The 27,233-nt window shown below is 43.4% G+C and overlaps 1 protein-coding gene across 2 annotated transcripts in view; it reads right to left on the bottom strand.

Annotated features, from left to right (window-relative positions):
- Positions 1-107: 107 nt before the first annotated feature.
- The window catches only part of NEURL1 (neuralized E3 ubiquitin protein ligase 1), a gene marked incomplete at both ends in the record, with an annotated part of 133,850 nt that continues 106,724 nt past the window's right edge, over positions 108-27,233 (bottom strand). For both annotated transcript variants that reach the window (XM_079536386.1, XM_079536387.1), the window contains 3 exons: positions 108-349; positions 1,569-1,715; positions 13,319-13,999. In XM_079536386.1, coding sequence (XP_079392512.1) covers positions 108-349; positions 1,569-1,715; positions 13,319-13,999 — 1,070 coding nt within the window. The remainder of the gene's footprint in view (positions 350-1,568; positions 1,716-13,318; positions 14,000-27,233) is intronic.

Below are 27,233 nucleotides of genomic sequence, written 5' to 3'. Positions count from 1 at the left end.
TGGGTGATGGTTTTCAAATCCCCAGGTGATGAATAGAGACCAAGATCTCTGATACTTCGCAGCCACCTCTCCACCTCCCTAGTCCCATCACAGCAGTTGCTGTTGCTCTAAGTGCTGCGGTATGTTTTGATGATATCTTTGATGGCCCGTCTGCAAATGGGACAGCAAGCGTTGGCCATCTTCTTGAGCTTCAGACCACATGAATAGCAGAGACACATGTGTCCACAGGAGTAAATGACTGTGTCTACCATGTTCTCATAGCAGATGGTACATTCATCTCCCCAGGGCCCTGAGACGGATGGGGAGATGGGCGACTCAGGCAAGCTGACGGGAGAGTTGGGAGCTGTGCCTGAAAGAGAAAGAACACGGTCGCTTATGCTGCTTAAAAGGCTTCCTAACATCCCACAGTAATTGCCCCAGAGCCAGCAGCAGAGGGTGGGACTGTGCCCTAGCAGCATATCACGGTTCAGCTGTCCTCCAGGATCAGGGGCTCCTTCCTGCAATCCGCTGGTCACTGAGCCCTGGTTCACATGCCAAGACTCGGTGCAGCAATGAGGTAGCATCTGTTGAGATCTGCCACCCACAAAGAACAAACCAAGAAACAGCTGTTCCTGAGCATTTGGGACAAAGAGCATTTTCACGTTTTCAAACCTCTGTCTAAACATTAACGAAGGAGGAAAAAATGAGAAGGGGTGGAGCAAACCATCTGCTTTGAAAAAGAGGAGGACAGGTGGCAGCAGCTCCCAAGACAAGTAGTGCTTCATCTCTAAGGCTGATCCAGGGATATGGGTCTACAGTGCCTGGAGACAAATCCCTCCATGTGGGTCCTCCAGGACAGGGGTGGGGTGGTGCTGGCATGGGCAGCATTTAGCTCATAGCAGGCACATTGCTGCAAGAGCCATAAGGGTTGCAGTAATTGTGCTTGCAACATAAATGTGGTGAAGACTCCCTGCCAAGCCAGATGAAGTGGCAAGATAATGAGAGAATTTCTATTTGCCCCAAAAGATTCAAATGGTACCATCAGAGAAAAAATACCTTGGTTAGGACAACAGTGACGAGATTTGGTAAATTACATAGCTTTGGGATCGTGTAGATCCCTGGCATTCTAGAAATTTAACAGAACATCCTATAATTTGTACTTCATTTATCTGAATCTCACTGGAATGTTAGGAATATTGTTACTGCCTTTTTTGGGTACTGTAGGTGTGTGGAGAAGGAAGGAGGGGAATTAAGCATATTTGTAGCTCCAGCCTAAGTCAGTGTGCAACACCACTGCCACAGAGTTCTCCACTGTGCATCACAGGACCAATGCACAGAACAGAAACTTTGCTGTGTCCTCTGGGACCTTTCATGATGAAAAGGGTAAGAGAAATATTGCTGTCTAGGCATCTCAGCAGCTTCCACGTAAGTCATACTGAAAATAGACTCTGCAGAGGCTCACCCTCCCTCCCCAAGGGAGCTGACAAGAGCCTCCGTTGCTTACTGTGTTTTTAAATCCATTCCGAGAGACAACCACAAGACTGTGAAGAGAGACAGAGGAGAGAACAGAGGTATCTCACCACACTTACCACTGATGGAGCTGCAGAGTGGGCCAGAGCCACACGTAGACAGTATGGGGTCAGAAACACCACTGCAGAGGACGGTGGGGGAATTGGGCGTTGATGTGGGTGAGCTCGGTGTGGACGGCCCCAGCCGCTCGGCCAGTATGGTGGAACCTGTGCCATGAGAAAACAAAGCCACAGTGACTTTTAAACACTTGAGTCTGACGAGGCCCTGGGGATAAGCGGTAGGGGTGCAACTCTGGGGTGCAACTCTCAGTGCTGACCAGCTCTCGTGACTCATCAGATTGAAATCTAGGGAAAAAAAGAAAACCAACGAAAACAAGACCTTTCACACCTTTTCATATGCTAGCAACTGGCAGACGACAAGAGGCTTCCACAGTCCCTGAAACTACCCGGTGTTCCTTCAACCATCATAACCCTTTGCTTCTGCCCTTTGTCTCAAATCTTTAGTTCCTTTCCCCATGGTCTCAAGCTCCTACGTGTGCACAGCACTATACCCAGCGATGGGCTTGTGGCCAGTAAAGGACAAAGCCTGCAGAAGGGTAGGCTGGACTCCAACACAAGAATATATCACCTTGTCAAAGCACTCTGCGCTAACCCAGAGTAAAATATATCCCAGGCTCTCATGAATTCATGCTAAGTCACTCAAGGACTTCCTAAAGACAGATTCAAGCATTTGGTAATCAGAAAAACTTAGCTCCATTCACTGCCCTGCCTTTTTTGTAGGGTGACTTAGGGTAAGAGGGGGGGATACCAGGTGAGGACAGAAATCTGGGTAGAAACTGATTTAGGGCAGACAGAAAAATGGGAATGCTTAAAATTCTGGTTGCTGCAAAGGTTTGGTTCATTGCAATGATACAGCCTGGGCTTCAGTATGGCAGTGGTGAGGCGATGGCACACACATGAACCAAGGTAGGGTTTCTTAGTGGTAAGAACTAGTTTCCCTGCAGTTTTGAAGTTTCGTGTTGTGGGCTGGGAATCAGAGCTAAAATGCAAAGACTTCTCCATGTTACCATATAAGGAGCCAAGAGACACAGAGGGTTGGGATCTGCAATGTCCTTGATGAGCTGGAGGCTACTCTCCAGAGAAAAAGCGGCAGCAGAAGGCCAAGGACACCCTGTGGACCCCATGCAAAGGTCCTTCTGTTCCTTGTTGCTGGGAACTATCAAGCCAATGAGGACCGATCTCAGGAAGTGGGAACCCTAAGTGTCAACTCTAGATTGTGCAAAAAAAGCATGAGTGCAGCAGCAGCACATGACACATTCCCCTGTCCTTTGTAGCAGATTAAGATTGAGAAGTTCAAGTGTACAGAAAGCAGGGGGAGCAAGTTTGAGTTGAAATCTGTTCTGAAGTCTGCATATGGGAAAATAAGCAATGCGCTTCAGCCTTCAGACCCTCAGTTTCACCCTTCTTCAAATGAGGAGTGCCTGCTTACAGGCACAATCAATTAACCTCTAAAAGGCTCTGGGCTCTCCCACTTGAGATGCTGTAGAGAATCACTTCTGTTAATACACAGATGGAAGCTGAGGCTGAAGCTCATCTCAGTAAATATGCAAAGAGAATGATGCAGCCTCTAATGAGAGCCACTAGCAATGACTCTTCCCTGCCAATCTGACAGATGACCGTAGCAGAAAACTTGCCCTGTGGGTAACACGCTGTAAACAGGCCCAGCAGGAGCAGGGATTTCAGCTCCTTCACTGCACACAGAACAAATGCCAGCAATGAACAGCTGAACAATTTTTTCAAGCTCTCCCTCTTCTCTCTGCAGCCTGGAGACATTTCTTCCATTCAGCTGGCACACAGTGCATTGCATCTCTAACACCAATGTGGTCATTTCACTAAGTGCAAAATAAAGCCTCTTAAGAGCACTTTTTCCTGGCCTGATAGGAGAATTTGGAGGTGCCCCAAGTGCCGCAGATATGAACCAATGGAGCATGCTGGCAGCAGTGCAAATGGCCCTTCTGCAGGGTGAGGAGAGCTCATCAGCGCAGGAACTGCAGGCTGAGTGGCTGGTCTGAGTCCCAAAATGGCCCTGCCCAAGTCCCAAGGCCAGCACACACCTTCCCAGCTCTTTCTCCTAATACAAGGCGCAGTTCTTGACTTTTCTCCAGCGTTAAGTACAGAGCTTTGTTTAAAACAATCCAAGTTTCCCTACCAGACAAGACATGCTTTTCCCTTGGTGACAGAATAATCAGCAGAAGACACGTTACTCACACTGTTAATATATTGCTGGATGGTGTGCAGACACCGTGACAAGCAGCACGGAATGACATCATGTGCCGGGTGGAATGAGCATGGCCAGCTTGGCTTAAGTAAAACCAGATTCTTGTGCACAAGGCCAAACAGGCTCATTGTGTGCACAGGGCTCCCACCAAAAGCTTTCAAACCATGATTAGAAGAAAATAAATGGTAAATAAATCAGTTTAATTACTGATCTTAAAACATTCTGTAAAGCTCCCAGATAACTTTTCTCTGCTCCTAACTTGCCTTGTGCTTGATCCCAAACATGCTGAACACACTAGAATTACCTTTAAGCAGGACCTGAATCAATTCCATTTGCTGTTTTATCTATGCAGCACTAGCATTAGGAAAATCTAATGCAGACTGACACTTTCTCTGCAATCCTATGTCATTGCTCCATGAGAGATGTATTAAGTTAATTTGTGTGTCCACCCACAAAAGGAAAGAGATACTGTACTTTTAGTGGAAGAGAGTATGACCATAGGATACACAGCACTGTGCAGGGAAAGGCTGCCAGTACGTTAGCAGTTTGTAATTCAAAAAGGTCTTGCCAGCCAGAACGAGGGTCAGCAGAAAAAAAGGATGGCATTCAATTGGCTCAAATGCAAGACATAGCACTTAAGCAGAGATAATCAACTACCAAAATACAGGGCAGGGAACTGGACTGTTCAATTAGATATACAGTTGTCTTGCAGAAAGAGGCCTGGTGACTGCTGGAAGTCACCAGATAACAATAAATCAACAATGCCATCTTGTTATGAAAAGGTCACATCAATCCAGGCTCAACCGAGGATGGTTAAGCACTGGAGCAGGGGCCTGAAGGCACAGTGGTACCTCTGTTCCTGGAAATACTCCAAACTCAACTGGTGAGTCTTGTGCTCACTTGGAAGTTAGCCATGCTATGAGCAGGACATTGGATTAGATAACTCTCAGGGGTCCCTTCCAACATAAAATGTTGTATGATTTCAAGACAATAACAGTTTTCATAGGCTGCTAGAATGAGGGCAGAAACAATCTGTTCTCTGTGAAAGCTCACGAAAGAGCTCACGAAAGACAAGAAATCATGGGTTTAGAATCCTAAGGCATTCAAGTCACGCATTATATAGATAGCAAAGCACTATAAAGCAATCAGACTTCCTAGAAAGATTATGGCATCTTCATCACTAGAGCTCTTTAAGAACAGGAAAGTGAAGTAGGTAATCTCTTGGGATCCCATCCAGCATTTATGATTTTTGTGAGAGCAGTTCTCTATATCCACAATTGCCCTTTTATAGAAGGTCTTAACTGCGACCAAAACACAGCAGCTATAGTCCTCAGAGATGCTTTTGGCTCCCTGTGTCTATTGTGGTGAACAGGGTGGTTTCCCAGAACACTGCATTCCACTCTCAGGGGATATCCCCTGGGGCTGTCACCACTTCCAACAGAGACATTTTTTTGCTCATCTCTTGAAGGCAGCTGTCTGGGGAAAGCTTTTAAGTTGTTAAACAGGCCAGATACAATGGCAATATTCTCTAAAAATACATGAAAAATTGTCAGTTAACACACCCTCCTTAACTCATTTATAAAAACTTATTTCTATATTTCTTCCTCATAGCAAGGCAATTATGTTGACCTTCTTACTGTGGGCCCAGAGAAAACATCATGCAACAAACACCACCACGACACCAGGTGGCTAGGAGCAATGCACTGTCTGTATTCCCCTTCTGAACGTGCTTAGGAGCATTTACTCTGATGCAATCAAATCTTCACCTTTTTAAGGTGTTCATAACTCATTCCTTCATCTGGCATCCATCTCTTAGAGAAGCAGTAGAAAGACAGGGACTTCTATTCGTGTGACTCAAATAATGACAACACAGTGAACTCCATCCTGTATCTATCAGTCAGTGAACCAGTTATAAAAGCATCTATCAGCCAATGAAAGGTAAATGGCAACCTGTCTAGACTCTTAATGACTATTTCAGAAGTGTATTGATTTTCAGTGTTGTTTCATCCATACACTGGTTCCAGTGCTCCCAGCACACAGTGGAAATGACTTGAGATGCTGAAATCTGGCTGCAGTCTTCAGCTGGCACTCTGAAAGGTGCTCGAGAGAGATGTGCACTTCTCATATGTTTTAGCCCAGTGAGCACTGGGCACCTGACAGTCCCATTCAGTTAACTGCCTTACAAAACTCCCAGTTTGATTTCTGTTTGTTAGGAACCAGATTTTAAGCCTGTCTGCTAAACTAATTTCCCTATCTCAAAACATTTTCAATATACATTCTCACATACAACACTGTGCATGTGTCAGGGCCATGGATTAGTTACCTTGGTAATATCAAGGCTCTTTGAAAAATCTGGCTTAATTGTGGGTACTCAGCTCGTGTAAACATCTGACGATGGGGGTCTGTCCCATAACACCTGTGCTCCTGCAGTGGGAGTTAGCTGTCATATTACAGAAGTTATTAGAGCAACCCTGTGAAGCATCTCAGCTGCACTTAATCTAATCTACCACAAATCTCTGGCTTCGTAGACAACTCTTGGTAAACAATCATGTGCAAGACTCCAGTAGGACTGAGATCTCGGTTTCTGTCCTTACTGTTTTTTAATGGAAAATCTGATATTTTTTGCTCATAGATGCAAACTGCATAGAATTTACCCAAATTATTTTATACTCTATTCAACCTTCCATTACAGGGGAAAAGAAAAAAGAAGAAAAAAAAAAGGTAGATATATTTGGTGGAATTCCGAAGCTATTCTGTTTATTACAGGAGAAAAAACCAATTCTGAAGATGCAATGAGGAACCTGGAACTGTGGAACTGTACCTAGCGTGCCTTCTTTTGGCCTTGCAATCTATTGGCAAACAAAACGTCTTGGAGTTCTTCCCCCACCCTTTCCCAGAAAGACAGTTTCTTTCTCTTAGGCACTGACGTCTGACGTCACCAGGTAGATGTCAGACAAACACCTCTCACTTGACACCTCAGTATTTCTTCAGTGGTACATCCATGAAGGGGTGACTCTTAGCAAGACCAGCCTTGCAATGACTAAATCATTCCACTTTTTATTTCAGTAACTAGCTTTCAGTAATGCAAATACTCCGTTAACTATAGAGTGAGTTGCAAATACCAAACACAGTTTCAGTGTGATTGTCTCAATGCTAAAATGACAGCTCTCTCCGCAGCATGCTCCGTTCCAAAGAGCAGCCATATAAATTTATGCACATTATCACATTTTCTTGCCTCCTGCTAAGGCTGCAGGAGAGCTATTCTGTCCCACGGGGCCACCCAGGTCTTGCCCAAGAGGGACTTTTAAATACATCATACTGAAACAAAGGAACAAAGCACCTGCAGTTGCCTGGGCACATGGTAGTTAAAGATCAACAATAATGCTAGGGAAGGATGTAATCATATCCATCACTTTTGAATGCCATAAAACACGTGTATTTACACAGCCAGTTGTTATGTTCCCACGGCAATGGGAACAATACAGCATTTACCAGAAACCAGAGCTTCCTTCCCCTTGGGCTCAATGTTCATGGCCAGCCATGCTCTCAGAGCCTGGCCTCTGTACCACAGTGCATCTCTACCTCTCAGGTGACTGGCATCAGTTGATGATCCGTGGTTGTTTTTACTTTCAGTATTGCCTGGGTGATTTTAATTCTGAACAGAACAATACTACATTTCTGAGCAGAACAATACTACAATTTGTTCTTTGCAAGCCTATGAAAACACAAGGAATTCTGCATTATGCTATGGGAATGTCCAGAAATAGGTAGCCTGATAGATTCTGCATGCAAAACCGTAAGACTTACGTTTACAGGTGTGTGTCAGACTTAACCACAGTTTGGGAAAATAAAAGTTAGATCCAAATCACAGAGAACAAGAGTTTAGACTTTCCTGTGGATCAGAAATGGAGTGTGCTTTATGGCTTCACTGGAACGCTGTTGTTTGCTGTATCCAGAAGAGCAGCAGGGCACCAGCACATCCATTAGCCACAGTGCAGTTCAGAACGAAAAATGAAAGCTCCAGACAGTAGGAGCTGTTTGAAGGCAAAAAGCACATGGCAAATGTACGAGCCAGCTGGTGTCTTTTCTGACCCAAAGGGTGAAGTTCAGCAGTTATTCAGCACTTCATCCTGAAAAGTCCCGCAGGCATGGGCACCGTGCAGTGAGCATCTTGCTGAAGTGAAAGAGCCTCTAAGGGGCTCCATCTCACAGTCTATCCCAGCGAAGCACCCAGACAGATACTTGGATCAACGAGAAGTCAAAAAAGGAGCCTGGATTAAGCAGACAAGATGCATGAAAAGGAGAACTGGAGCTAAAAGAGCACTGGTATTAATTACTCTGACCAGAAAGGCTCCTGTTTGTTCATAAACTGTGCCTTTTCCGTTCCATCTCACATAAGACATTGGGCTCAGGGTAACTGAGAGACCACAGAAAAAGTGGTTCTGTGAGCAAAAGGGAAACCACTGCCTAACCCAGCTCCTCCAAGCTCTGCGCTCCGCCAGGAGGGGACATGTCTAAATAGGGTGGCAGATGCACACAGGAGATAAATATTTCCACTTTCCTCAGCCAGCACTGTTCTGAATTTCTATGGGACACGCAGCTGCATGAAAAGGCATTTGACAAAGAAGGAAAAGAAAGAGTTTAGTCTGCTGTGTCATTCTCTCGGTAGCCTAAATAACTAACTCTTGCCAGTGTTAGTTCAAAGAATAGGCAGATTTTATCTCCTGACATGAGCAGTAATTCAAAGGAGCTGGTATATGATCCTGTATCCTGTACATTCACTGCAGGCAAACAAATACATTAGGAGATAAGGGAGATCTGTACATCACTTGTTATGAAAACCTCATTGCATCAGGAGCAGTTTATTACCCCAGTTGCGATAATCACCTTCCCTGTTACGGAGGGAAGTGTAGACAGGGAGAGGCTGTCACTAAGAGGAGGCCTGCTTGTTCTACCCAGCCTCTACCAGATGTGGCTGATAGCTCGGTACACAGGTCAGTGCTCATGCTTGACTTGCCCATGCAAAGCATGGGTTTATGTACTGAACAGCACAAGCCACAAGCAGGTGGCTGACATGGATCACAAAAGACAAATATTTCACGGCATACAACTCTCTGTGAGCATGCAGTTTTCCTAGATACAAGGTGTAAAGCACCCTGGTCCACTCTAGCACAACTTCCCTTTGTGCTAATTCTCCTTTAAGGCAATAAACAGAAAACTAGACAGGAATGGAGGGATCTACACAGCACTAGAGCCAAGCCAAAGGCTGCTTGCAACAAAAGATAAAACCACACGCAAGAGGAGAGTTTATGAAGAGGCATTAGTACAAGTGGACTACTTTCCAGGAGGCATCAATTAGTAACTCTCTTCACTCATTTTTCACACTACTCTACAGTACCCTCCTGAGCCCCCTTACTCCCATTTTGATCCTTTGCCAACTGCTGCTGCAGGGAATCCCGAGCAACCAAGGATTCATAGCTGTTCCATCAGTAGTCCCTGGTCAGCTCTCCCCCCCTGCCCCTTCTGTTTTGATCCCACTGACCAAATTTCAGCCAGTCTGAAAAGAGGATAGAAATGTCAGCGGCAATTAATTTCTAAATATCTTGCAATGGGCAGCTATGTAGGAGCTCCATCTCAACACTCACAGTGCAGGAGGTGGGACAGCTTAGCCCACACACAAGTGCATTTACCAGCACGGATATAAGCACAGATCTACGCACACCAAATACAGGCTCTCAGCCTGCATAAGGACACATCCAGGGAGCTGCAGTATTGGGCAGCTTTTGTGGTGGGGCTGGAGTTATTTAGGAGCAGAGACAGAAAAGACACAGAAAAGGTAGCAACTCATCTTCACCACTATGACTGCTGATGGAACATGTTATTTCATCGCTCAAAAGAGAACTTCCATATAACTGGAAAGGATGAAATTCACATGGGAAACACACACACAGACACACACAAAAACAATACAAAGGAGATGAAGGATGTTTCACATACTGGTGATTCACTCTGAGACACAAGCAAATGAAAGAGTATCCCCAACCATTTGGCTCCCCAAATGCTAAATATATAAACTCGTTGCTGTGATAGCTCCTCCAGATGTGAGTCATACACTGTAAATCCTTATGGGGGCGATCAGTTTAACTTCAAAAATTAATTACACCACCAAAACCAGACCAGTGTGTCCAGGCTGGTTCATTTCAGCTCTTCAAAGCTGTCACTAAAACTGCGTGAGAGCTGAAATACTTACCAGCAAAAGCTAAAAACAGTAAATCAAATTTAATAGGCTGGTTTTGTCTACTGTATGGAAATGATGCCTGGAAAAAAAAGAAATAAGAAAAAAAAGGCAGGAAGGCAGGAAGGGAGAAAGGGAGAAAGGGAGGGAGGGAAGAAGGGAAGGAAAGAGGGAGGGAGGAAGAAAGACAGGAAGGGAGGGAGGCAGGAAGGAAGGCAGGAAGGAAGGCAGGAAGGAAGGCAGGAAGGAAGGCAGGAAGGGAGGGAGGCAGAAGGAAGGCAGGAAGGCAGGAAGGAAGGTAACCTAAATCAGAACAAATGGAATTCCTAAAGGATGTGCAAAATTGGATTCATTTCTACATGCCTGAAGTTCAGGGTTTTGGTTTGGGCATCCTACATATATAATCCATACAGTTTCTGAAGCAAGACCAGCACTTCGCAAATTAAATATTTAGAAAGGTTTCCAATCCTGACAAAAAGATCTATTGCCTCCCTCAATTGTTGGTTCCTGTTGTTAATTATCGTCACGTATATCTAATTTAAATTTGTCCCTCTTCATTTGCAAGGAGCTTGATATTTCTTATACTATTATCTGCTATCTTAAAGTGCCCTCCTCTTCCATTTATCTTCCCTCCATGTGGCCAAGCTGCCTTTTAACATTTTCTTTGCACCAAACTGACATCCTTCCACCTCCCACTACAAATGACTGTGGTCTCTCACTGTGTTATAGCAGTAGTTGGGTTTCATTTCTTTTCCCCATGGCAGGGTGACAAAAAGGACAAAAATAAAAAAAGTAATAAAAAAAAAAAGCTGCAGGAGTGGTGGTAGTGGTGCTTTCTACCTTCTCCATCCTCCCCAGAAAAGCAGAAAAGACAGAGAGGAAGTAGAAACAGCAATTTTCATTTGCTATATTTTACATTGCTCTATGTTGGACGTTCCTTTAACACTGCATAGCACTGCTTTGATTGCTCTAATGGCATGCTCCCAGAATAAGAATGACATCTGCTATTTCAGATAGTTTTGGTACAATTATGCCTCTTGCAGTATTTCTGTCTCATTTGTTTCAACGATATGGAACTTCACGTTTTCCATTAAAGCTAGAAAAGATGACTATAAACATGTCTTCTCCTTTGAGATAAAAATCAAACTACAAAAGGTAGATCACACAAAATTACTCTTGTTTGCATTCTGGAGATTGAGCTTGTCATTAGAAAGATGAATACTTTATATTCCTCTTACATTTTCTATTATCATAATGACAGATTTTATGGCAAGTGCCATAATCTGTTCCATGGCAGTGCAAACAGTGCACATCACCTCCCTAATAGCATTGCAAAAGCTAGAGACGGTAGCTCATTATTTTCTGCACCTTTTCTCAGGATATTGATGATCTACATAATTACTGCAGGTACAGAGATATGCAGTGTTGGGACAGCATGAGTGCAGCAGCATTGTACTGATACTGGCAATGCACTGCTTCCAGCATTAATTATTACACTGGAAAAATAGGCCTTAAAAACTTGATTTGTATTTTAACACTTATTAAAGGTTACTGGTAAACTCCAATTCTATAGCTGTTAAATGGGAGACAGCAGCTTGCTGCCCACACTGATGTGGCTAAAGCTGTACATTCTGTGAGGTCTTATCCTATCACTGAGCAGAGTGAGGTCAACAAGTTCAGTTCTCTTCATTTACATTCCACATAAGAACAATACCCTATTTTCAGCTTCTCCTGTGACAGAGCTCAGGAAAAATCTGTTACGTGCATACAAATATAGGTAGAAAGGATTTTTTCCAGCTCAGCAGATTGTCAAGGGAACATGGGTCACATTAGTGATCTCATATGAAAGGAAGTACAGGTTGATTACTAGTTTGACCAGCAGCTCAATGACCTGAGCAGGCTTTCCTTCTTACACCTACAGAAGCGTTTCATCTTCCTACTTTGACTGGGGTCTGTTTGACTTCACCTACCATTATAACAATGATGTGTTGGTGGAGAGCAGAGCTAGCCATGGATTACGTACTGTACCCGCAACAAATATCATCAGGTTGAATTATCAGGGATTGAGTCTTGGGCTCCTGGAAATAAACTGCAGTATTACATTTGTCATCTGTGATCTGTTAATGGCCACAAAACACTCACAGCATAGGCCTATGGTCAACTTTAAGCAAATCACTTAGGGCAGTTCAGACTGTGGTTTAGACTGTGAATGGATCCTGCAGACATATGTGTGTGTTCATCATGATTTATCTTCAAAGACTGTCCATAAATCCTAAGAAAAGAGGTGCTGGTTATGCTTTGGTTGGTTTTTTCTTTTCTGCTTAGTAAAAGGGGATTTTCAGGGGCTTTGAAACAAAAAAAGAACATAAATATATTTAAATCTATATAAGAGTATAAACAAGAAAGGATAATTTCCAGTTAGAGAAGGACTTCACATTCTAAGAAACCATCATCTGCTTTCTGACACTGACACCAGCAGATCCATATTATGTTCCAAATTCAAGGTCAAACACATCTTATGCCTATGGCTCTGTATCTACACACAAAGAGGACCAGTCAATTTGTTCCTAAACAAATGCTATATCAAGGCCTTTCCCTCCACACTTCAGCATTTCAATAAAAAGTATTTTGGCCAACAGAGCTTAAAAGTAAAGTAAAAAACATCAAGAGAAAGAGACCAGCTTGAGATGCCCACCACACCGAGTGGGTTACGCTGCCTTAATTAAAGCTGGAGCACAAATCCCTCTTCTGTTGCACTGTTCAGCGCCATGCTCTGCACATCTCTGTGATTACAAAGTACACGGTTCTCTTTCTGCTTTCCAGCCTACTTCTCACATATGAGCCTGGAGAAAGCGAGGGGACCACTCTTTCTGGGAATCAGACATTTCAGAGAGCTAACACACAGAAAAGGGAATCAGTCATTTGTCTTGCTGGCTATGCCCCAGATTAGCTCAGAATAAACCACCTCTCCTTCATCCTTGCTTCACCTAGGTCCACAGTGACTCATCTATACTCAGTGGAGGTCTCTGAGGTTTAATTTATTATCTGAACAGAGCTTTGAGATCATCAGATGAAAGATGCTATAGAAGTGCAAAGTCTTGTATGTCATAGCCATGTGCTACATACATGCCTTTACTGTGTTTTCCCTTAAAAAAAAAAAAAAAAAAAAAAAGTTGTACTTGATCCTAGAATAGGAAGGGAGACATCAGCTTTTCCATTCCTTCCACCTTTACCCACAACAGATCCCATCTGGCTGTTCTGTGTGCAAGGTTTTGAGAAAGGGGGGGTGAGACCTACCGAGCACACGGATCTGCATGACGGCACCGTGTAAGCCAAAGAACATCCAGAGGGGCTGCGAAGAGTCCACACAGACTTGCATGCCAGTGCTGGCCCCGTTGTGACTCAGGTGCAGCTCGCCATCTGAATTCACCATAAATCCCAGGATGTCTCCACTCTGGAGGGGCACCAGGACTCGGCACACGGCCCAGAACTCCTTTCGGTCAACCAAGGACTCAGGGTTATAGGGGAGGTCGCTGGGCCTAAGGGTGCTGGGATCGCAGGACGTCACCCCGTAGGACAGCGTCCCTGTGCGCGCAGCGTTGGACTTGTTAATCTTGACAAAAATGGTCTCGTTGATCCGAAGGGGTCTGCTGGTGAAAACCAAAGTCCTCTCCTCCCGGGCGTGCTCCAGGCGAGCCACAGTTTGGTCATCGAGGATTTTGACATGGGCTCCCCGGAGGTGGTGGAAGCGGAGGTCGCTCTCGAGTTGGGAGGGGAGGAGGTGGGAGTGCTGGGAATTGAGGGAATTCTGCGGGATGGGGCAGGTGGTGGCTGTCACGTGGAAGCTCTCCTCCTGCAGGTTGAGGTCACACAGGCTGACTGAGAGGCGCGCGTCCTCTGTCTCCCGCCGCAGCGATGGCCGGCGGATGGCGGTGAAGGAGCGGGGCCGCAGGCAGTCAGGAGGAATGATTTCACTGTCTGTGGGGAAGGACAAGAGAAAGCAAAATAGGTATCGCTTTGCAGAGAGTGACAACATCCAGGAGTCTGCAAAATGCTGTTTGATTGAGATATTTAAAAGGGAAGATCAGAAAGCTGCCGCCATTAATAAATTTTCCAACTTTCAAACATGGAGGCAGAGTATCATAACATGCATTTGCAACCAATGGCTGTTCTTGTGCTCTTCGCACCAGCATCATTTTCTGAGTAGGCAGACTCAAAATCGATGGAAAGAATTGACCCGGGGAAGGTTTCCTTGGAGAGGGGAAGCAGAGGGTAAATATATGAAGTACACCCCGGACATGCCAATCAATATTTACCCAGGCTCCGAGGTTTCATGCTCTGTTCATCGTCTACAATAATTTGCATAGGTTTAGGAAATGAATTTCTAACTAGACTTTTTTTTTTGTTTTAAAACGAATGCTATGTTCAGTTTTAATTTATTTATCACCATATGAAATTTAATTTGTATTCCTGAATGTAATTAATCATTAGTGGTCTGGTCCTTACTGCAAATCAGTGCAAATATGGATTTCACAGAGTAGAACTTGGGCATATGCAGTTTTCTATAAATAATGTACAATCATCTATTATTGCCATGAAAAAAGATTAAAAATCAAACCCATAGATATATAACAAAGATGATGCTTGCACATTCGCATCCATCAATGGAAACAGAATTGCACCTTATTCTTTTTGCTCATTTTCCCTGCTGCTTCAAGAGCTAATCATCAATTTATTCTTTTTCTAAGGATCATAATAGCCTGGCTTTAATGCATAAATTACTATTACTTAACATATTCTTAGCTACACTGTTGCCATAGAAATTTCAAAGAGCAATATGCTGAGGAAAAAAAAGAAAAACCCCACAAAATTATTTGAGGAGATTATAAAAGTAAGTGAGATCATGAAAAGATTTTTATATATATGTTTAACTTCCTGAACTTTAAGAAGCTGAATTGCATAAAGACACTGAGAGAAACCTGAGCATGTGGGTAACTCTCTGTAAAGGTTACAATAAGCTGTGATTCATATTGAGCGAACTACAGGAGCTATGCCTGCACCAAGCAGGACTATGATTCTACGACTGCATTGTGGCTTCAAGCCAGGCTCCAAACATCACAGGATAGGACTACCCCTTACAACAGAATCCCCCACCAGTGGCACAAAGCCACGCCACCACATCTCAGACCTGCAGCAAACGGGGCACAAGGTGGATCAGCAAGAAGAGGAAGAGGAGTGAAGACTCATTCCCAACCCATGGGCAAGACATTTGCAGCGTGCACCTTTTCCAGCTGCATCTCCTTGGATTTTTCTTCTATGGCAACAAAGAAGCAGGAACTCAGGTTATACAAGAATTTTCCCAAAGGGATGCACCCTTCCCTGATACACCAGAGCACTAGTTCCATATTGGCATGCCAAGGAAACATGCCAGCTACTGAATAACCAACATTTCCTGCAACATGCGAGGTCTGACGAACAGCCTTCCCTGCCCTCCTCTTCTGGGAGCCCTGACAAGAGCACACCCACACACAGTTTGGCTTCAGGAGAGATCTCTGCTTTGCTTAAACTGGATTATTCCAGGCTCCTCTTTAAATAATCTGCTATTACATGGGAAGCACAGTGTCAAAAAAAAAAAAAAAAAAGGCTTTGTTGTTTCTCATATTTGATTTTCCCCAAACTTATATTCCGGCTTCTCTTCCCAGACGTTAATTGAAGAAAAAGAGGAATAAATTAAATCAAAAACTACCCCAAGTGATAATAGAAGCAGGTTGCCTTAATGCTTTGTAATATATGGGCTCACATTTGCATTGCAAGTGTCCCTGCTGGATAGAATTAGACTTATTTTGCCTTCCTCTGGCTGTAAACCCACATAGGAAAACAAATTAATACTGGCAGCCGACGACGATGCTTTAGTATAGGTGAATGGGTAGAGACCTTTCTGAATAGGAACAGAAGGTCCCCTCTATTTTATTCCCTGTAACCATGCATGTGCAGCCTGGCTGACAACTGTGATGTGTGGGTAGCTTGCAGCCAGGGTTTTGAAACAGCTTGTTTTCCACCAGGATGCCTGCATTTCCCTTTGGCTACTGGACAAAATATCTCTTTCCATCTGAAAAGAGGTTAAGAGAGATGAAGTTCTTCTGCAGCCAAGACACATGGCAGTGATAGCAAACCAGGGCTACGCTTCCAACTGTTCTACTCAGATCTATCAGTAGCTCAGATGCCTAGCCATATAAGGGATGTCTCAAGCATATGGGACTGAATGTGAGAGTTAGTTCATTAATGTTTGCAAATATCCATGGAAAAAAGGATCGCAGTTGACTGGCGTTTGAAATGGGGTTGTGAAAATTTAGTGATGAGTCTCTAAGAGCTGCTGGCCTGCTCCAGGGCTCTATTTTTTTCACAAATCTCAAAATATTCAGCTAAAGAAAAAGAATCCCACTGAACATGAAGTAAAAAAACAGTGGGATTCATCTTTTGGAGTGGTAGGCTCTCAGAAGAGAGCCACTTATCTAGCGTAACTGATAACAGCTGAGGACTATAAGAATAATTCTGGTGAACTGTGAAACAAATGAGGCAATGGAGCAGTTTCTTTCACTAGAAGAACTCAGAAACGAGTTGCTTTCTTCCACCAAGGCTTCATTTATCACTTTGCTAACACAGATCAAGCTGATCGTGCAGCAGCAGTTCATAGCACAGCCTTGTTCCTGCACAACATTTACAAACTGTCTTTAACTGTCATTTATCATTGCAGAGACAAAACTGGAGTACACATCAAAAAGAGAGAATGCTTCTATCTGATGAGACAGTGCAATATGAAACGAGTTCAAGGGCCCATTGCTGAAGAGGTCAACCAGCCCGAAAAATTTAGTAATCATCGCTTTTTATGCAATATTCAGGCTTACAAGGTTACTTGCATAAAAGAGCTGGGGCAGCATTTCTTTGGGAAAAGGCAGCTGGATTCTCTTGTGTGAGAATAGATGGGACTTGTGAGTGAAGCCCACAAGCTGTCATAAACAGCTTTACCCAGCTGGTCAGGGTACCAGCAGCAGGCCAGCCAGCTCCACGCACAGCTCAACATAGGCTGGGTGCCCAGGTGCCCTTCCAGAGAGCTTTGGCTGAGTGCTGCACCAGTGCTGCAGTTCTGATGCCAGTGCTGGATTTATAGACTTCAGCTTTCCAGACGCAATATAGACTTAGCCAAAGCAGAAAGGTTTTCTACTAAACACAGTTTTTCTGCTCATCTGCTGACAAACCTGAGACACTGAATTTTTGCAAAGGATGTCTTACTTCACAAATCCCTCTGTATCTTTATCTGGCTTTAAGAAAAAAAATGAGTAGGAGTAATTTATTTAGAAAAGTAGAGATGAAGGGCACTTGAGCAGTTCAGCAGTTCTGTTTTCTCTCCCTCTTTAGCAGTGTTTATCTGCAAAATTTATATTCTCAGCAACTGGATCCTTGCATACAAAATTTACTTGAGGAATCTTCCTCAGACGAGAGGCTTCAAAACTCTCTGTTTTTCTGCTCTGAGGGCATGGAAGAGCCTCCTGCTCTCCCTCCTGCAGGCTCAAAGCAACTGCAGTAGCACTTGAAAGCAGAAATTAGGAGGAGCTGGGGAGCAGCCAGATACAGCCAGAGTCACTGTATCCAGATCAGAAGTATGTCATTGCTGCCCTGTATCTGAACTGCTGCCAAACATTGACTTCTTAAGATCATTTCCTTACACATGCATAATAGTCATAGTACATATTTATTACAGATATCACATACATGCGTGTTTACTACAGCTACATGCACATTCAAACACAAACACATTTCTCGCCACCAGCACGCACAGATAATTCAGCCCTGTACAAACCCAGAGGGGATGTACTGCTGTCAGACTGTCATATCATTATTTCCGTTCTCTTTTCATTTTCAGTTTTGTTTGTCATTGCCTAAAAACTTCACTTTCCAAGGTCATGAGCAGCTAGGATTCGCACACCTCAACAGGATCTGAGCAGGCAGAGCAAGCTTGGTGCACACACACATACACCAGGAACTCCGGATTTAACTGGAAGCTCTAAGGAAACAGATCTCCATCTGAGGTGCAAACCTAAAGCCTCACATAAATCGTATTTCTTCAGACTGTGAGGGCTGTGACCATGCTCCAGAATGAGCTACAGAAGATGTAATATAAATAAACCAAACTTGAGACTTGGGACTACAAAAAAAAAAAAAATAATAATAATTAAAAAAAAAAAATCTCAACACCTTAGGATATGGGGAATCATGTAGACAACCTAAGAACCTATGACATTTCTTCCCTCCTAAAAGAGAGAAATGTTGAGAAGACAAGGAATAACTGAGTGATTCCTTGCATTTCAGTCCTGTGTTACTAAGCAAAGAGTAAAAAATTGGTAGTCAGAAGCACGCTGGCTTGCTCTTTCCTATGCACAGCCCTATGTTCTTTCCTTCCTTCTGTTCTTTCTCTACTTTTCTTTTACAGACGCATTTCTCATCTTTCAACCCCTGGTTTCACTGGATAATAGTATTTTTAGCAAGTACTGGTGCTCGCTATACAATTTCCATGACCAACGAATTTCACAGGTGCTGAGCTACCAAAAGACATCTTGCACAAGAATACTCTGTGCAAATATACAGCTGCAGAAGGATTTATAGCACAATATTCCCACCATGCTGGAATGCACCATCTCCTCCACAGCCTACAGCAGACTCGTGCAGCTAACAGCCATTTGGCAAGGCTTCTCCATTGCAGGGCGATGTGTCTGAAATACGAGGCAGATGTACTGGGCTGTAAAATAGCATCACACTCAAAGGCAATTGGAAAAAGCAACCAGTCATAAGACAAGAAGTAAACCCGTGCTCCTGGAAACCCTTGGTCACACACAGCCCCATACTCCCCATCGTAGGAGTGTGGGTTTTAATGCTACCTGCACTCCAACACAGCTGCTGGCCCTGCCAAGTCTGCCCGTGTGGTGATGAGGCAATCTTTGCTCCCTTGCTGATTCAGTCCTACTGCACTGAGGCATGCAGCTGGGGAACCACCACATTTCAGCCTAGAAGTAACCAGAGCAATTTCCATACATCGTTTATAGCTACATTTATTGTGTACTTTAAGGTGATTGAGGACTGAAAACTCACTGAAATGGAAACAAGCTGTATTCTCACTTATTCCTCATAAAAGAAAGAGGAAGATCATTGTGACCTGGAGGCAAGGAGCAGTACCAGCTCCCAAATCCCCCTGGGTGCCGACTTCCTCAGTGTTTGCATGTCAGCCAGCCCATAGCACCACCTCCGCTGCAAAGAAGAGCAGCCCTGGCTGGATCTGCAATGAGGAGTGCTACTGTGTGGCCCTGGGTTCAGAATCCACCCTAATTAAAAGACCATTGGAAGCCAATCTGCATTCAGCCTGCTGAACTCAATGGTGTTCGAGATGTCCTCACCACCACGGGATGCTCTGCTCAGCAGTGCTGAGCTCTGTCATGTGTATCTTAACTGTTTTACTGCACTGGGAGGAGCTAAGCAAACAGGAGAGTGAAAATCACCCTTACTTAAAATAAACATAGGAGAAAAACTGAGAAGTGAAGAAAGACGATGCCACGCTTGCAGTCACAAAGAGACGAAGCTCCTCTCACAGAGCATGTCCAGAGTGCTCTTGCCTGCTGGCAACATGTCAGGGCAGACACTTGTAAAACTATTTGTTTTTCTGCAAGCTTGTACTCTCCATGTGAGGTCTGGAGGCTGGGTTGCACTGCACTCAGTAAGGCTGCAGAGCCCCGCTCTCCCGGGCAGTCCTTGTGCTGGGATGCTGCATGTGGGTCTCCCCCTCCCTACCCTGCCTGTTACTGTTAAATCCTGAATTTATATGATCCGAGACCACTCCATTGTGTTTACTTCTCATAAACCATCAGGCGCCAGAATGCAGCTTCTCGGATCGTGCAACGAAGCCACTTTCAGAGAATTATTGTAGCATGTGGGAGGCAAATGTTTAAAATCTCTCAAAGGAATGATTCAGACTAAAAACCTCCTTTGCCATATACTTAGGAATTCACTTCAACAAAGTACATTTCCCTTTATGAACAACTGAGAAATCAAACTGCCCAATTTATTACCTCAGATCAACCATTCCTTCTCCTTGCAAAACGCCCACATAAAATCAAGGACATCAGTTAAATAAACACCTACTTATGCAGTACCTGCACATGTACATGCCTGTATATCATTGGTAGTACAAACAGCACGTTTCAAATAAAGCTCCTTCCTTCTGCTCTCGGTGCTCTGGCTCCTCTATTTTGCACACGCTTACAGGAATATATGCAAAACTACAGCCAACAGATGGTTTCACTTGTACCAGCTATATGCATAGGATGCATGGGCTGCTCTCTAAGAGTCAGCAAAATCTGCTCTGGAGCAAGCAGAATCTAGGATCAGGACCCAGCTGCCTGGTTCTGCAGCAGAAGATGCTCCTTGCCACATGAACAGAAGAGAGAGATAAACAGTGAGTGGGAGGCAGGAAGCAAACTGAGGAGGCAGGAATTAGTGTTCTTGTTTTATAGACTGAAAGCCATGGGATGGGGTAAGTTGTCTAAGGGGACAGTCAATTCCTTTTAACTGAAACCTCTTGGGGTTGCCCAGTGTGCAACAAACCTTCTCAGCTTCCCCACAGTACACCCTCTCACATCCTACCCCTCCACTCAGTGCTTGATTCCCTACCTGCTGCTCCTCCGCTTCCATCTGCAGGTTTATCTCTTCACCTCCAAACTCAATGTCCTCGGGACCCATTTGTTCATCATAGGATCTCAATGGTCAGCATGGAAAACACTGTTCAAGAATTCCTCTTCTGCCAACACATCAGCTTGAAATCACTTTGAGGCCAACAGATGACACATGCTTTTCATGTGCATTCACATGGTTAAGCAGGAGTTAATGGCTACATGTCAATTTTGGCTTCCTGCTCATTGCAATTTGGAAGCCATGTTAACCAAAACGACAGCCATTTTTATTGCAGGAGTGACAGATACATCAATCATCCAAGTCTATTTGTTTGCCTATGACCAACACAGTCCAAATTAGCTTACTGTTAAGATACTCAGGTGTCTTGCCAGTACAGCATGAGAGAATTACTGCTGTAACGAAGGAGCAGATGCCAAATCCCAGACCGAGGGTTATAGAGAGCCTTAAAGCTGGAGTTCATCTGTGGGAGAAATCATTTATGATCGCACCAAAAGTTATCACCAGATTTTAAAACTGAGTTACAAAAGAAGCCAGACCATTGACTCAGTGGAACCAGTTACCGGGCTGTGACTCAGTGGAATTAGATGCAAGGCAACAAATGTCTTCCACTTCAATAGAAATGAGTGGAAATCAACAGTGCTTAATTAGCACCTCACTAAACTGGTCTTTGCCTCACATTTATATTTGTTTGGATAGAAATCAACGTTTCTCCCCAGACATTCTGGCAAAGATGAAGCACTAAAATAATTTGGTTTGCATGATTCAGTTTTGGAGAGGTGATAAAAAATGGGATGGAAGAGAAAAACTTAACCAATGAATAGTTACCAGCTGCTAGATGTGAGATACAATTACTGTGCAAACCTGGTGGCTTCCTGGGGCTGTTTAGAACTAAATCTTGTTCTTGAAGCAGTTGTGCCTTTCTACCATTAGGTACACAGCACCTGATGTCCTGCCAGGTGAATCACAGGAAACCCTTGGGATCTGTCCGGGACACTTTTCTGAGGATACAGACATCCTCCCATGGCTTAATGGGATTGTCACAGATTTCTTTTCATGGATGGTCAACACTGTGCTCACAGCAGATTAAGTATCACAGCAAAACAAATCAGAAACAAACCAACAGAATAACGAACAGACTCTAAAAGATGGGAAGGAATGTGTGCTCGTGTACTGCCAGCCTCCCAGTTGAAATATTCAGAAAGAAATAAACACAAACTAATGAGCTTAAGAAAACTGTGGGTGGGTTTTAAGCCACAGCAAACAATTATGGCTTCCAGTTCAGCTTAGTAATTGAATTGATCATCTGCATATTTTTCAATAAGATCTAAGGAATGAAAGCATGCCGTTTCATACATGGATGAGACTATAGTTTAATGTACAAAGGTTGAGTACTAACTAATAAATCATAATTTTGGGACATGTGCTATATAACAAAGTTCTCTAAGTCAGTCTGGTTCATAACAAACATTCATGCAATTTTGCATGGCATCTGTAAGCACGTCAGATCGATACGAACATATGAAATGGCACAAAGAACATAACTAGCTTCATAGAACTGAAATAAATTACTGTTTTCCTTAGCAAATATGAATGTTTTGAAAGGGCCTGGCAGTACATTATGAAGAACAAACTTCCATATGCCTGTTATGGCTGGGGATTTGTTTTCTTTTCCACAAAAGCTGATGCTCCCAGTCAGCAGGGTGCTGGCAACCTCTATGTTACAAACAACACATTTTGGTTTTCATTCAAGAAGGCTTCATTCTGGGTAAAGTCATCCTCCCAGCCAGCCATCATGCAGGTGGTGGATGTTCTTCAAGATTAAAGCTGTGCTTCTCCACTGCCACAGCCACCTCTGGATGTCACCACCTCCTTGCCTGATTCCCTTAAGTGTGTCCATGAGTTTTCCATTTAATGTTTCCTAATTCCCCATGAAGTCATAGAAATAAGGTTTCTGCAGAAGTCTTATGCCTTGGGTTTTGTGGAGACCATTTAATCCCCATCATTCTCTCCTTCATTTATTTCCCACTCACAAACATAAAAGTCTGAATTTTACTCCCGACCCTGATGCAATGATTTCCACCTCCATTCCTCTCAGGGCCTGCAGGTCTCCATGATCAGCTACTATTATTTCTTGCACAAAATACAGAAAAGCAATCAGCACTTTAAGGGTCACACATTATTTTTCATCTCAATGTGTACAGTGTCTCACCTTGTCTTTATAGGTCCTCATATTCTTTCTATCACTGAAAGTCTTTCCTTGTATGTTTAATTACCTGTGCAAAACCTAATTCTTCCTAAAAGCTGAAGCTTCCAGGTCTTCAAGATGTAAAGAAAAGGGGAACTTTTCTCTGTAGAAAAGTGTTCCGTTTTTTTTTTTTTTTTTTAATTTCTCTTTGGGAAATTAAAGCTATTATTGCAATTCCTGGTTACCTAATAACTTTACAGAACCCTCTTTTCATTCTCAGTGACACCACTGGTTACTCCTGGCACTATCATCTCTTTCATCTTCCTTTTCTTAAAGAAATGCTGACCCCCTTTTATCTTATTCATTGAGGCAAGACCCTGGGAAACCTGATCTTGTGCCTGATCTAGGAGTTGGCAACCCTGCCCTTGGCACAGGGTTGGAACTAAATGATCTTTGAAGTCCTTTCCAACCCAACCATTCTATGATTCTACAATTCCAAGACAGTAGCTCAACATTACACGTGCTGTTAACCCCACAGCTTTACCTCTTACTGTTTTGAAGATTGCTATGGGCCTTCCAACAGCTCTATTTGCAATGCTCTTTGCATTTCTGTAAGAACGTTTCCACAGCATCTCAGTGCTCACAACCAGTTTCCAAGCTGCGTCAGACAAATCTCTTCATTCTCTGAATCATCTGACAGAAATTTTCTTCAAAAGAAGCATTTTCTCCCTCCTTCCCATCCATCATCCTCCATTCTGTGGCATTTATGTATCCTGCATTTGTCCCTTTTCACCTAGTTTCATTTCCAGCCGTGCTTTTCTGCTAGCAGTGGGTATGATGGCTCTTTTCCCAACTTCTCCCCACGTTGCCCATTGAAAGGTTCCTCCCATTACTGACAGCTGCTCAGCAAGAAATCCATCCACCAACAACCACTTTGTGCTTGCCATCGCCCAGCACCCTGCAAAGCATCACTGCTTATTGACCTGAAATACCCCTCTAGGTCTTCTCCACTCCCATAGGAAGCACAGAATCAGTGCTGGAGATCACCCAAGCACACGTAGCACTAAGCTTTTCTTGGGGCATGCTGCAGGCCCACTTGATCTGCTAAAGTACCACTAAATAATAAATTGTGTGGGCAACATGAGGACACTGCCTCTTCAGTCTCTAACAGGAGCTGAGAGTGCAGCGTTTTCTAATGAAGACACAACCTATGAAGGGCAGTGATAACATATAATACTTCAGTCTACTGCCCGAAGAAAAAATAAATTGAGAAGATACAGTATTTCAGGCTAACACAAAGCACTCTGTTTATCTTACTTCCTTTTATTAAAGCAAATGACTATTGAACCAAGAGCTTCTCCAGCTGATTTCTGGGTCTTATTTGGAAATTGCTGCAGCAATTTTCATGATTAAAATGTTATTTCAAGACTCAAAGTTGAAATATATCATTTTGAAAATAATGAAAGAAAGCAGATACAGCGTGCCATAATGGTTTCAATTTTTCAGATATGACTAATTAAGTTTACAGTTTATCCTCCTTCCTCAAAGCCAATTACTCACCTAAAGACCCAACAATTACATTTCTGGAAGAAAGCACATCATTTTATTTGTCCAAAATATTTTTGTTTTAATGCACAGTATTCACTTCTTGGAGAATTTCCACCCTAGAATCCAGTAATAAGGAGCACTCAAAAAATATTTCTGACTTATCTTCTGTACAAAATGTCACTGCAGCTACCAGCTACCATACCCCATCCGCTCCATTCTTATTCCAGCATTGCTGCAGTCTGCAAGAGTCACTTTGCCAGTGATGCACAGAAAGAGCAAATCAAGGCTTTGTGTGATGAGCTTGCTCCAAAGCAGCACAATTACTGCAGTCTGTACTAATTCAGAAAAGCTCAGTCCATGTTTAGGTCTATTCCATTTCATGATAGCACTTAAACATTCACCTTATCTGCATAAGTATATCCCACTGAAGGCAACAAGACATACATGTGAATATATCACTAATCCTAAATCAGTATAATTTTCTGCACAGAAGCAACACAGAGTAAGATTTAAAAACTATGTTCCATAACAATAAATAAAAGGTTCCTATGGCCAACTCCAGTCTCCATTGTTGTCCCACTGCATCCAGTCGGTGGAGTAAGCAGCAAAGGAGATTTCCTAAAATAGCAGCCCTAAATCAATCATTCTAATTGTAACAGATATATGAAATTAGAAGAGAATCAAAGAGAGTCAGTGCTCAAATCTGCCAAGGTATAAGATTGGAAAGTTCATCTCTTCAAGAAATTCTTTATATGTTCAATCATAGCAAACAGCCATTAGGCTAGCGATTGCCTTACAAATTATCTTGAGGCCCTGAAATGAAGAAACTAAAGGGCTACACCTTGTTACCAGAGCCTCAGCTAACTCCTCAGCAAGCAAAGAGACAAATTCTGCTCTTACCCTTGGGAAAGCTTCAACACCTTGGCTGTCAGTAAAGCTGATTTAAATGCACAGATCATGACCTCAGAAAGGTTCAGACAGAACAACAGGAGGCTTTCCTGAAGCTACGCTTTGAACATATAAATAAGACAAATAAATAAATAAAGAAGCCAGAGGGCTGCAGTGTAACTGTCAGTCAGAGCAGTGTGACCTTGCTGAAACTACAGGATTCACATGGAGAACAGGGTCCATCCAGAATGCCATGCCTGATGCTGATCTCAGCTGCAACCTCAAAGACAAACCCTCCTCCGCTTCCCATGGAAGGGGACTTGAGGACCTGGTTGCCAAAAGGTTCCCCTCTCCCTACATCTTACCTTCCCACTGCTTTTCTTTCTTCTCCTCCTCCTCCCTTCCCCTCCTGGTGCTATAGGCATGAGATCTCTGATCCTGCTGGGACCCTGGGGCTGCAGCCAGCCTGGAATGGCTCCAACACACCCGTGCTGGACAAGGCTGGACTGTCAGATTTGAGCCACTCACAGATTAACAGGGAAATGCCCTCCTGGGACCATTTCATAGCTTCCTCAGAAACATGCCTCCCCAGCTATAAACACAGCACTGAAGACACCTGAATTACTACTGATTTGTGCTATTAATAGTGCCTGAGACCTTTAAAGGAGAGGTTGGGGTGAGTAAGACACACAAGTATCAAAAAATGCGGTCATGTTTTTTGTCCCTCCTCCATTTCCACAGGGTGATTTTCCTTTCCTCTTTGATCTCTCATGAAATGCCCTTGGCAGGTATCTTCCTCTGCCATTTCTCAGCAGCTGCCTTTTGCCACATGATGTCCCATTGTACCGTGAATGCATTTTCACTAGGATTTAACATTTCAGCTTATGCCCAAGGTCACTCTCTGACTGAGGCACACCCTAAGCCTCTTCCTTACCTGCTGCTGATACAGTTTTTGCAACTGTTTGCTGAGGACTGGGTACTGGTGTTCATTCATCCACTTCCAAGTTTCAACCTGTTAAACTCCCACATCTTTATTTTTACACTCTGTTAGCTGACAGTGCCACTTTTTTCTAATCTGAGAAACCGTTAATCAGCCCTCTACTTTCTAATGGTTTGTAAAAGGCAATGTTGAGCTCCAGAATGTCATGAAGAAGCTTTCCTTCAGATATTAGACTGGACTGAGGATAGTCAGCAGCAAGAGCCAATACAACAACAACACAATGCCTAGCAACATGAGCTAGAGTGAGGGTAACTGCTACAGGGTAGCTTTACCAAATGCATAAATTCCTCATTGCATGGATAGATCAATTTTTCTACAGCTTCTGCCTCTTTCAGTAGAAAACTTTAAAGCAGAGTTTGGTGACAATGTTATTGTGAACCTCTCTGTACACGCTCTGAACTGTTGCAGGGAACTACCAAATCCCTGCTATGTAATAATAAAAAATTGCTCAGCTTACAATGACTGAAATATCACCACCAGTGCAAGGGATGGTTGAGGCCCAGGGGATGGATTCCAGACCTGGTTATCAGAGAAAAACAGTCCCTCTCTCTACTTTGCTCAGTGCAGTCCAACCATTCCTGGTGCTGTAACAGTACTGAGTTTAAAAATGCATGCTTTATTTTCAACTGGGAAGGTATTCTTTGTTACCAAGTGCAGACGTAGTCATCATCAAAGCCAAGGTCTGGATAATTCAGATAATTCACATCTGCATCTGTTATTGCTGTCAGAAGATGGTATAGGAAAGGCATATAGCTAAAACCCACACATTTCTAATAGCCTGAAGGAGAGAAAAAGCAGACGATGCGCTCCAATCTAACATCACTATCTAAATCAGAAAAGAAAAGGTTACTACT

This window comes from Tetrao urogallus, assembly GCF_951394365.1.
Source record: "Tetrao urogallus genome assembly, chromosome: 5".
Classification (NCBI taxonomy): Eukaryota; Metazoa; Chordata; class Aves; order Galliformes; family Phasianidae; genus Tetrao; species Tetrao urogallus.
This window is presented reverse-complemented; position numbering and strand designations above follow the sequence as displayed.